Here is a 13133-nt window from a genome sequence, read left to right as displayed (position 1 = left end):
ATATGTTTGCAAAACTGAAGTTTTGTGTTTGTTTTTTTATTTCAATTAACTTGCATTTATACTATCGCAATTGACTCGGCAAAGGTACAGGTAGTAGTTGCATTTACATATAAAATTTATACAAAAACGTCCTTATGGAGTTCAATAATTATGAGTGTATATATAGTATTAAAAGTAAAGATAATGCATTTTTTGGAGTTTCTGAGATGTTTTTATATTTATGAAGACGTTAAAAAAAATATAAAATAATATTGCTTGCTTCACAAATGGATGGAAAGAATATGTCACAACCGAACAATTATTTGTTTGATATCTTTAATGGGAGATGCTGTGTATCATTAGCTGTAATTTTTTCTTTCAGAGTTATAAAAATACGACAAATTGGTCTGGTAGGAACAAGTTAGCATCACTTAAAATATGTCAAATACTTTTTTGTCATGTGTTTTTGTTGTAATGTGTTCAATATGAAATATTAAACCTGTAAACACTAAAAATTAATTAATTCAAATAAAAGAGAACAAAATCAATATTAGAAAAGTAATGGTAAGCATTTTTCTTTTATGAATTTGGCTGCACTAAAACTTAAGAAAACATTTTTTGCGAATAAAACCTAGCTTTGAAGATTTTAAAAATATTGTTGCTGCTTTACATATTTTCTGTCGTAGTACTATGTTCACACTGTCTCACTTAGGCACTGCTCATTTATATAAATGAGGAAGCGTTCACATAATAATGAGCTCATTTATACAGCTTTTAGAACTTTTATATGTCAGAAAAGTTATAAAAGAATTTTTTTTTGTTTACAAATAAAACAAAGAAAAATTTCGGTATTGTGTAAAATATATATTTTAAAATAGAAAATCCGAAAAATCTAAAAAATATTATAAATAATGTGTGTGTAATTATTAATAATAGATAGAAAGAAAAACAATAGATAGAACAAATATATTTGAAAAAAAAAATGTGAATAGCAATATTTTCTACAGTAATTGCGGAGGAAGTGCTGGAATTTGGTTAGTATGGCCAGTAACGTTTATTAAATAAAGTTTAAAATTAACATATCTTTATTCAGTAAAAAATATAGAAATTATGGGAAGTGGGTTGCCAGAAAAATGGTCCCAATTTTTCCAAAAAAAAGTTTCGCATGAGTTTGGAATTTTTTAAGAAACTATATGAATTGTTGAAAGGACTACAGAAAAAAGATACAACCTTTCGGATTTCCATTTGATTTAAAAAAGAGAATTATCATTGGGCGTAGCAAATCTGTTTGGCGTTGGCAAATCAACCGTGTGCATTTCCCTGAAATTATTTTCTCAGGAGGTGAATAAGTGCATCAGAGGATTTGATGTTCATGGGTTTCCACAATGTTTAGGTGCAATGGGTAAGTTTTCAATTTGAAATAAACCAAAATAAAAATAAACTGAGATGAAATTAACCAAAATCTCAGAATGCTATTGACTACTATAACTTCAAAGGGTGGTACTCGATCGTTTTGTTTGTCCTCGTAGATTTTAGGTAAGTAATTTATGCCTAAATAAACAACGAAATTTCAATAAACGCGCTAATATATTTTACTGTTTATATATAGATACCGTTTTCACCGTTATAAATATTGGGTATCCTGGAAGAGTCAATGACTTTCATTTTTGAAAATTTATCACTAAAGAGGCAGTTAGATATTTGCATTGCTCTAGAGGACAACAGCTGGGTGATTAATGATGTCCGAACATTAAGCACCATTGATCTTAGGTGATTCTGCATTTCGATTTTCCACCAAACTTATGAAACCATATCCTTATGATGAAAACGCTAGCATTGGTCAAAAAACTTTTAACTACCAAGTATCTAAATTTAGAAGAGAGGTTGAAAATGCTTTTGGGCAGCGTAAGACAAGATTTCGCAGAATAGGGAAGGGCATTGACAATAAAATCGAAAACGCGAACGTCATTACACGATCCTGCTGTATTTTTCACAATTTTTTAAATGACAAAAATGATGTGAAAAAAAGTTTTTTATTAGAAAGTTTTATTAGAAATTCTCCTAACCCTAATAATTAATTTTGTAGCACTAAATAACTTAATCTCATTATCCTAAATATTTACAAAAACGAAAAAAAAGGAAGCGACTAAATCTAAATAATAATAATATGATAATAATTATAAATTATATAATAGTATTAATAAATAATTATAAATTATATATAAGTATAAATTATAATAAATAATAATAGTTGACCGCATCTTGCTTAGTTATCGCTGGAGTCATTGTGTTCCGCGAGACGAGCCTCTTCTCATTGATGACGAGATGCCTGACAAAGCAGTGCTAAATTCAAGAACTTTGCATCTGCAGTGCGATGTGGCTGTTCTCATATCTCTCAGATTCATATCAGGTTTCATTTATATTATTATATTTCTTTCTTTCTTTTGGAGCTGTTTCACAATCATTCGACGTAGATATATGGATATGCCGATGTACGTGAAGGTCATATTGGCTCTGTTGATGGACGTGGAGATGAGCATGGCGACAGCAACATTGCATCATTTGAAGATGGTCTCTGGTGTGATTAATAAACACATTCATTTTTTTAATAACTTAAATAAATTTGTAAAAACTCACAAGAAATACTGTTGCCCAATAATTTTGTAATGTTATGTATAAATAAATTGTTCAGTAATATATTTAATATATGGAAATACTTCTAGTTGAATGGCGCCTCTTCCGAAACTGTAACATATTGCTGTTATTTACTGATTTAAAATAAACAAACAAGCCAAGTAAAGTGATTAACAGCAATTTAATAAAAATAAATAAATAAAGTTAACAAAATTACATTCAAATCTTTTTTTATTATATGAAAGTAAATAACGTAATAAAAAGCAAAACAGTTTCAATACATAAATTATTATTGGAATTTTCAATTTCACTATAAAATATTTACCTAAATCTTTATGTAAAGTTGTGGATCTTCGTTTGCATTTCTAAGAAAGTGACCACGCAATGCCTATTCTGTAGTTTTTAATTATTTTATTTTATATAATACTTTCTCAGTGTACTTGGTTACAGTTCAGCTATTGTTTGTTTATATTTTATATTAAAAAATATTTGACACATACTTCAAATTTTGGTCATTTCCCTTATGGGCAATTTATTTTTGCATTCGACATTTTAAGTCTAAAATGATCTGATTTATTGTAAATGAGCTCATTTATATGAAAGCTCTTTATATGGTAAATCATCATCATTAGTGATTATAATGAGCAATCCGCCTGAATGACATAGTGTGAATGTACTATAAGTTGCGAATATTTTTTTTTCTAGTCTGAAAGAAAAAATTACAACAATTGCAATTATGTGTGCAGTTTTGATAGCAACGAAGGGAGTAAATAATGATGAAAAGGAAATTTAAAACAAAATTCAATTGCTTTTTGTCTTTACCTTTGTTTCAGTTTTCCCTAAATAAGTATAAACACTTCAAGATATTTTTGCAAAATTTATGGTAAGTATAAAATAAACGTGAAGTGTAAGCATCTTATTGTAATTTACATTACATAATTTTTAATAATTTGATCACATTTAATTTAAATGTGAAGTGTGAACATTAGCATTCACACTTTAAAAATTTATTAGCATATTAATATTTAACTAAATTTTTTATATTATTTTGTTTCTTGTTTTGCTATATGCTTTTTTAATTGTAAATCGAACATTTAAATTTAAATGCTTAAAAATTACTGAAGCTTAACAATTGTTAGCAATTTGTGAATTTAACTGTAGAAGAAATTGTTTAACACATATTTAGGTTATTAACAACAGTATAGTTTACAATTTTATCATATTTAATGCCACATATTTATAACATTTAAAAAGTTTAACATAAAATGTGCTTCGCTGCTGTTTTATTCTACTAGCATATTCACACTGTTTCAATTAGGCGGTTTTTGCTCATTATAGCCACTAATAAGGATGATTTACCTTACAAAGGCCGAATTGAACTCTTAAAAAAATTAGGGAAAGGGAAATTATCAAAATTTGAAATATGTGTCATATGTTTTATATGTTGAATGTGAACAAACAACAGTTGAGCTGTAAACAAAGGCATTGAGGAAGTATATATTTAATAAAACTTTTGTTTTTTTAAATTGAATATGTAATTGTTATACAAAATGAATATAAACTATTTAATATATCATTTACATATTTAATTTTTTTGTAATGTAATGTAATATGGATCCTTTTCCGAGTTAGTCCATCTGGCAACTTTTACTCTTTGATAGCTGGGGAGTTCCTGCAGATATATTTAAAGTGAAGTTTATAAAAGTTTTATCAGCTGCATAAATGAACTTATTATAATGTGAACGTTCAATCATTAATATGCCACTGCCTCATTGAGGCACTTGCTCATTTATATTAATGATTGAACGTTCACATTATAATAAGATCATTTATGTAGCTGGTAGAACGTTTATGAACTTCTGTAAGTAAAGTGCATTGTCAATTATTTTCGCCTTACTTTTCAGTGAGAAAAAATACAACACTACATTATTACAGGCAGCAATACTGTTTTCTGCGGTTTAAATTTTGTTCGTCTGCATGCGTGTTTTGTAGTGAAGGTGCAAGTTATTTTTGTAAAGCGAGTAGGATTGCATACATATTAAAATTGTATAGATTACAGTGTTATAAAATATTGAAGTAGACGTGTTGTATTACTATTTAAACTGCCATAAAGTGAGTTATACTATAAAATTTAAGAAATAGTATATAAATAAAATAAAAATAGATAAAAGAAAATATAATTTTATAGACGAAAATTTTTAGAAATGTTAAGGGGGTTGTTTCAAAAATTGCAAATATTGTCAATAACGAATCGCGGTAATTACGTTTTAACTACTATGTTCTTTAAGCCCGTATACATATATTATTATTTGCTTATTATCTTTCTTTCGATAAGTATTCAATACAAATTCAATAATATAAGTTAACACCCCACCTCATGAATTATTCTATGCGTGTCGTCGCCGGTTTTGTGATTGTGATTCATGCCTTCCGAATGTATGTTATTCTTTTTTCTGTTTTCTTTTAAAATCATTTTGGATGATTGTTCGGAGCCAAGAGAGCAGGGGATCGCTTTTTAGCTTTAGTTTTTGTGTGTTCTTTGTAATCAAAAATTGCTTTTTTTTTTTTTGAATTTTTAAGTGTTTTATCAAAAAATTTATGTGTAACATTCTTGGAAAATTCTCCATATAATGTATTTGAGTTTTTTATTTTGTTATCTAAAACGTTCTCACTTATACAAGAAAACATTAATAAGCGAATCTGCTGTATGTTAATCATTTCAAAATTTTTCTTAAAAATCTTTACTATTTGCACCTAATTATATACATACATATATACAAATGTTTTCATATAAATTTACGATATTTTGTTTTAATGTTTTTTTTTAAGCGAATAAAATGTATTTTAATGTTAATTCAGCAGAAAAATAGTTATGTACTAAAAATATATTTAATAGAATTGTTCTTTTTTTAAACATAAACAATAGTTATGTACCGAAAATATTTTTAATAGAATTGTTTTTTTTAAATAAACAATAGTTATGTTCTAAAAGTATTCTTAATAGAATTGTTATTTTTTAACATAAACAATAGTTATGTACTAAAAATATTTTTAAACATAAACAATAGTTATGTACTAAAAATATTTTTAATAGAATTGTTGTTTTTAAACATAATCAATAGTTATGTACTAAAAATATTTTTAATAGAATTGTTTTTTTAACATAAACAATAGTTATGTACTAAAAATATTTTTAATAGAATTGTTTTTTTTTAAATAAACAATAGTTATGTTCTAAAAGTATTCTTAATAGAATTGTTATTTTTTAACATAAACAATAGTTATGAACTAAAAATATTTTTAATAGAATTGTTTTTTTAACATAAACAATAGTTATGTACTAAAAATATTTTTAATAGAATTGTTTTTTTTAAACATAAACAATAGTTATATACTAAAAATAATTTTAATAGAATTATTATTTTTTTTTTTTAAACATAAAACGAAAATATTGTGAAATTTTATTGAAAAATAAAAAAATTCTTACACATATTTTATTTTTTCTAATTCGTTACAATTATTCTTATAAACAAAAAAGCTTAAAAATTGTTAACATTGAAAGAAAAATGTAAACATTAAAAAAAAAAACATAAAAGTGCACTACGGTCCATCGTATTCTTGTGCGCGGGTGAATGAGAGGCATTTATCCATTCAGACGTAAATAATTAAATCAATACAATTTAAACGCTGCAGAGTCGTAGCGTCTATTCATTTAGTAATCATATGCAGCAAATAAATATTTAAAAATAAATACTTTGTCCCTTATCTCTATTGCCTTAGGCAATAGAAGAGTCTTTAATTTTTCGATATCGTCTTAAAAATTTAATCATATATACATATGATTTATCATATTTAACACAAATATGATTAAATACTTTCTAAAAATAAAATACGGTTTAGTTAAATGCACGAAATGATTTTAAATCCTTGGAATTTTATATGCGCTATAGGACAATAGGTTCCATTGAAGTTGAGGTTCCTTAGAAGAACTACAATAATCTAATCAAATATATAGAGAATCAATAATATTTTAAATGCATTTATTTAATGTTTTTAAATGCTACAATCTAATAGAGAAATAATTTTGGGTACTGAATAAATCCCTATTCTTATTATACAACCATATACATATGTATTTCCCATTTGATTCTGAATGATTCTGAAATATAAAAATACATTTTGACTAAAGCGTATACAGAAAAAAATTTAATTATGTGGAAAAAAAGAAAATTATACACAAATATATGGGTCTTCGAACAGTTTTATTGATAAATTGTGTAGATAGAGAGCAAACAATTACAATTATTTAAAAAAAGTTATGTGGATTCTCTTCAAATAACTGAAAATATTTTAAAACTTAAAACTTAATTTAATTGATGACTGGTAGTAAAATATTTCTTATTAAAATTTATTTAAAAAGTTGAATTTATATTAAAACAATCCAAATCATTTAATGTTACCTTAAACGATAAGAGATATCAGGATTGTATGGACCTGTCAAAAGAAAAATTTAGAATCATCACAGGAATTCTAACAGGACACTGTGAACTAAAATACCACCTTACTAGACTGGGTATACTTATGGATGCAAACTGTAGATTCTGTGTACAGAATGAGGAGTCGGCCACATATGTGCTGTTAGTATGTCCTGCAATAATGCACATATGAAATAGACTCTTGGAAATGTATATTCTTACGGAAGAAGCAATAAAACTCTGTAATGTAGGTTCTATACTACTTCTTATTGACGCAACAAGGCTTAGAGTTCTACTCTAAACCTAGAAGCGGGCACTATAGACCCGACGGTGGTAGTGCCACATTTAATTAGAAACACTTGCTCGTCAATAGTCTTACACTCGATGCCATAAATTTTTTATTAAGCATTGTTTAAATATGTTTTATTGGTGTAACTTTGTCTATTTATTTAAATAAATTTTGCACTGTATTTTGGTTGTCAAATCGAATAAATTAGAGAATCATTCTAAAGATGATGCTGTACATAACTGCACGAATAAGAAACATTGCATTAAGTATTTACAAATAATTAAATTCATGTTGCGGTCTCTATGCTGACCAAGAGCAATCAATACGTCCAAAAATGAATCCAGATCATAAACCGTAAATGGCATGAGCAGTCACAGCAAAATTTTAAATTTATCAGCTCTTAAGGTCTTAAAACATCGTTATGCGATGTTTAATACAATTCAGATTAACAATTCAGATTAATAGAATCTGAATTGTTGAAATATATATTGACATATCGTATGTTTGTATAGCATAAGCGACTCCAATTCTACCCAAAGCAGATATACTAACTAATATTAACAAAACATATAATATTTCTTATATCAGAAAAAATTAAACGTGATTGGCATGTTTTTCATTTCAGTCTGTTTATTTTGAATACCACCTTTTGCATTTAATTTTTTAAAAAATGTCGGCGGAAACCCACGATGTTAATATACATGATGAGGATATACATGATGCTAACTATCAACCACCGCCACAGAAGACTATTGAGGAGATAATGGCAGCTGATCAAGAAGATGAAAGCTTAAGGCGGTATAAAGAAGCTTTATTGGGTGAAGCGCAGGTTGAAAAAATTATTGTTGGTATGTTTTGTAATTTTTAGATTTGATTCAAATTGTATAATTGAATAAAATAAATTTTAGATCCAAATGATTCTCGTAAAGTTATTGTTAAAAAATTAGCTTTGGTTGTGGAAGGACGTAATGATATGGAATTGGATTTATCAGGAGATCTAAGTCAATTGAAAAAGCAGGTAACAAAAACTTTTTAATTTTTTTATAACTATATGTTGATGTTTTGACCTTTAATAATATTAATATAAGTTAATAAATTTGATTTTTAAAGTCAATTATTATGACAGAATAGTTTTTAATAGTAGTGAAACAACAATATATCAATAATTGAGTTTTAACAGGTTACAAGAGTTGACAAGTGAAATTTAATCTCTGTTATTTGCAGTCTTAAAAGTTATTTATGAATAATTAAATATAAGAGTATTACCAAAATAATCACAGGCGAAGAGGGCTGCTCTAAGAGTAATTACAAACAAGATGACGGGTCTTAGAACCAACAGTGATAAATTGTATACTTTGACTACACAAATCCCAGAAACTGAACCAGAAACTACCGGAATCGTAAAATCGAAATACTGACTGATACCCAGACAGCTATAATGACACTCATATCCTACCAGGTAACATCCAAACTGGTATGGGAGTGCATTCATAAGTTGAACATATTCGGCTGGAAAAAGCAGATACATTTAATATAAATTGCGGGGCATGCTGGTATCCAAGGCAGTGAAATGGCAGACAAACTTGCAAAAAGTGGCGGGGCTTCAATAATAATAATAATTGCCAAAAACTCAATTAATTTGTTTGACTATTATTTAAAAAACTATTTTTTCATGTAAATTGAATTTAAAAATCAAATTTAATAATTTATTACAATATTATATTTATTGTGCTTGAATCAAAGTAGTGAATCTGTAGTTACCATATATATTTTTTATATATCCTACCTTCAAATAGACGTCCGTCTAAATAAAGAAAAAGTCTTTTAGTTCTTGAAATAATTATCTATTTTTTTCAATCTAATCATGCAAAATTTGTTAAAACAAATAAAAAAAAGTAATAATATATATATTTTAATTCCAAACTTGATACTTATTGACTGCAAGAAGAATGCTATGCTCATTTCGTTTACAAATGGAATAAGAACTTATGAAATTCATTATTAATGAGTGAAGAAGAGTGAAAATATTATTTTTATACTCTCTCCAAATAAAATCACTAAGTTTGATATTTTCGACTTGGTCCTTATATTGTACATAAATATGTAAATACTGTGTTTTGTCTACAATTCTACTACAATTATTGACTTATATTTATAATTTAAATTTTTAGTTATACTTAAGCATTTACGTTACGCCCAAAAACAAAATTTTGTATTTAAATCCGTAGAGATTAGACCAGAAATATTTAACAAATACCCGCTAGAATTTATATTGTTGGGAGGGGCGAGCGATAAAGCGAAAAAGCTAGTTTTAGTTAGCACCTCACATACTTTTTCACTGAGGAGTATCAAAATTTTATTTATTATTAAACTTGTGTAAAAGATACTAAAGTTTCTATAATGCAGAATATAATTTTTTTCTATTATATACTACTGAGTTATACTACTGGTGTCCTGTACTCCTTCTGGGTCATAGGACCTCAATTTAAGCTATATTATATTTAATATATTTTTTATTTTTTGAAAATATGATTATCATTATAGGTATTTGTAATACAAGAAGGCGTACAATATAAGGTACGCATTGATTTCATTGTGCAAAGGGAAATCGTTCATGGCCTTAAATATGTACAAAAGACTTATCGAATGGGCATGCCAGGTGAGTAATATATCGGTTAAATGCTTTTAGTTCATTATTTACATTTTAAAACTTTTCAACTGCATTAATACATAATGATTAATACATAATAGTATTAAAATTAAATTTGAAATAAAGAAATTTAAATTACTTACTAAAACTAGAAAATGTTTAAAACTTTTGCAAGTTAATTTATCATTTCACTTTTTATATACATAATTCATTCAACATTTTAAAGTGAATTATAAACTTTTTAAAAAAGATTTGTAAATATTAATAAAAACTTTTTTTAATTTGTTTTGAACTATGCTTTCAAAAACAAAAATTGGGATTATGATTTCACTTATCAAAAAAAAATTTACGAAATTTATCTTCAAACAAGAAGCTGTTGGTAAGCCAACCTCAGTTTCGTAAAATTTTGCCAACTAAATAATAATTTTAATTCTGCAATAATATATTTATATCATTTCTTTCATTAGTTGATAAAATAACACATATGGTCGGTTCCTATCCACCTAAAAAAGAAATACAATTCTACTTAACTGCAGCAGAGGAAGCACCTTCAGGTCTATTGGCACGCGGTACTTATACTGTCTCATCAGTTTTTACGGATGATGACAAACATATTCATCTAAAATGGGATTGGTGTTTTGAAATTAAAAAGGATTGGGAATAAGTGATTGATTTAAGTGATTGATTTAAAACAAAACATTTATGAAAATGGAAATATTTAAAAAAATATAAACTGTATTTTTGTAAAATTCCAAAAAAAAAAACTACTCCAAAAATCCCTTAAAGTGCTGTTTATATATGTAAGTTGTAACAAAAGCAATTTTCGAACTTTAAAAATGTACCAAAATTTGCAATGTCTAAATGTCGAACACAAATTTATGTTTATTTCTATCATTTGAACTATATGTATATGTATTATTACTTCAGAATTACTTTGTTCTAAGAGTTATTTGAAATTTTGTAGTGCACAGATAAAATGATTATTATTTGTTATTCTAAGTTTTAGATTTTCAATATTATAGTTTTTTCAAAACAATAGACCTCTTCATATTTTATTTAGTGTGCCAAACTCGTGCTAAAATGTTAAAATGCTAAATTGCTATAGAGTAAAGTTCAGTGGGATTTATTTGTATATTTTAAAAGTAAATAAAATGACATGTAAATAAAGCGGTGATAGCTGTTTCAACAGTTTGAATTTTACATTTAGCAAATTAACATACCACAGTGCAGGCTTTACCAAATATTGAGAATTTATATAAAATATATACACAAATTTCACACTTTAACAATTTAGCACGAATTTAGCATGCTAAGTAATAATTATGAAGAACCTGATATTATATCTATATGTGTTGACCACAAATGTTTTTCTTTAAGCAATAATAAAAATTATAATTTATTTTTAAATATTTATCTTTTATTATTCAATATATTAGTATTCAATCGACCTGTAGCTTCATCGATTCAATGTCTATATACTCTATGCATGTCAATCAAAATTAATTGTATAGAGTTAAAGAGCATATATCATAACTTTTGTAATGCTACAAATAGTATATCAAATAAATCTTAGATAAATAATTCCAAAAATTTTTAATTGTATTTACTAACGTTATTTTGAATTTTTTCTTTCTGTTTTCATGTCGTAAACTATTCAGTACACTTTAATGTATAGAACTCTTTTGTATTAACTAATATTTCAATTGATGTCGATAGTTATATCGATTTTCACCGAAAATATCAAAACTAAAAGTTAGTTAAAAGTATTTTTGATAAATTTTTTATTTTTATTGAACTTAAATATTTAAAAAGTGTAAGTTATATTTATATACTAAAGTTTATTATATACACAAGTCAATATATGCCATATGAACATGTAAAACATACCTACTTGAATTTAAATATTGTTGCATTTTCTGTAAAAAAGTAAATTAAAAATTATCAATAAATTTAAAGTATTATAAAAATCAAACTGTATTTTAGTTTAAGCGATTGTATGAAATTTAATTATGCTTTTTGGAACATATATATAATAAATAAAACATATATATAAATATATTTTCGTATTTAAATTTCGATATAAGCTAACTATCATTCGTTATAAATATTACATATAATGTTAGAATTATATTACAAACAAATAAGAAGCACAAGAGAAAAATTAGGTTCAGTTAAGTTATACTTCCGAACGCACGGTGCTTATTGCCCTTGATCTTACAAAAGCATTTGACACAGTTTTCCAAAATACCGTGTTAAATGATTTGCCTGAAACATCTATCCCTGACTCAACTAAGAGATGCCTGTGTAACTATCTTACAGCAGATCATCCTTTGTTGACTTTAGCGATAAAATGTGTAATACTAGGAAATTGAAGGAAGGTGTGTTTCCCAAGGCAGCGTATTTTCACAGATTCTCTTCAATTTATACATGTCTAAACTCCCAGACCCTTCTGAGGGAGTCAGAGTTACTACCTATGCAGACGACTGCACAATTCTAACTACGGGCCAGGATCTGTGCAAAAAGTTAAATGCATATTTTCCATCTTTAGCCTAAAATATTGGGCTCCGAAAAAAATATGGGTTTTTTTTCGGTTCGGTTCTGTTCCGGTTCGAAACTCTGTAAAAAACCGCCGTGTATTTCAAAAAATACTTCCATGTATATTATGGCTACACGTTATAACTATAACTATAAATAATATCTTTTTTTGTTCTTATTGATAATTAATTATTTTTATTTTCAAAAAGGAGTGTGTAAAAAACAAAAAAAGTTATTTAAGTTATAAATATTCTTAAAGATTAACTTTAAATTATCTGAATATATTTTGTACAATCTAGTGGCGTTTTCGAATCTGGGGTAACTTTTTAAGCGAGATTCAGCTTTAGTACAATTTTTATTTTCGATTGGTAAATTTACATTGTGACCGAAAAGTTTCCGGTCACAATGTACAAACGCAAAATTCTTAATCTTCATCAATATTTATTTTATCTCCTTCAAAATATGCTCCATTAGAAGCGATACACAAATGCCAACGTTTCTTCCAATCATCAAAACATTTTTTATTGGCGCTTTCCGGTATGGCTTTGAGTTCCCTCTGCGAATTCTGTTT

At 26.5% G+C, this 13133-nt stretch overlaps 1 protein-coding gene across 2 annotated transcripts; it reads left to right on the top strand.

The window, feature by feature from the left end:
• Positions 1-4544: 4544 nt before the first annotated feature.
• Positions 4545-11013, top strand: LOC119672097 (rho GDP-dissociation inhibitor 1). 2 transcript variants are annotated; one of them, XM_038083064.1, is made up of 6 exons: positions 4577-4725; positions 8003-8225; positions 8286-8395; positions 9922-10036; positions 10401-10406; positions 10495-11013. In XM_038083064.1, the coding sequence occupies exons 2-6, from the start codon at positions 8048-8050 to the stop codon at positions 10689-10691; spliced, it is 606 nt and encodes a 201-aa protein (XP_037938992.1). In that variant the 5' UTR covers positions 4577-4725; positions 8003-8047; the 3' UTR covers positions 10692-11013. The 2 variants fall into 2 exon arrangements, with proteins under 2 accessions (XP_037938993.1, XP_037938992.1); XM_038083065.1 differs by lacking the exon at positions 10401-10406 and having other exon boundaries at positions 4545-4725; positions 10495-11012.
• The last annotated feature ends 2120 nt before the right edge of the window (positions 11014-13133 follow it).

This window comes from Teleopsis dalmanni, chromosome 1 (assembly GCF_002237135.1).
Source record: "Teleopsis dalmanni isolate 2A chromosome 1, ASM223713v2, whole genome shotgun sequence".
NCBI classification, from domain to species: Eukaryota; Metazoa; Arthropoda; class Insecta; order Diptera; family Diopsidae; genus Teleopsis; species Teleopsis dalmanni.
This window is presented reverse-complemented; position numbering and strand designations above follow the sequence as displayed.

Coding starts and splice junctions, on each gene's coding strand:
- LOC119672097 (XM_038083064.1), top strand. CDS start 8,048: ATGTCGGCGGAAACCCACGATGTTAATATACATGATGAGGATATACAT. Junction 8,226..8,285: donor GGTTGAAAAAATTATTGTTG/GTATGTTTTGTA, acceptor AATAAATTTTAG/ATCCAAATGATTCTCGTAAA. Junction 8,396..9,921: donor TAAGTCAATTGAAAAAGCAG/GTAACAAAAACT, acceptor TTATCATTATAG/GTATTTGTAATACAAGAAGG.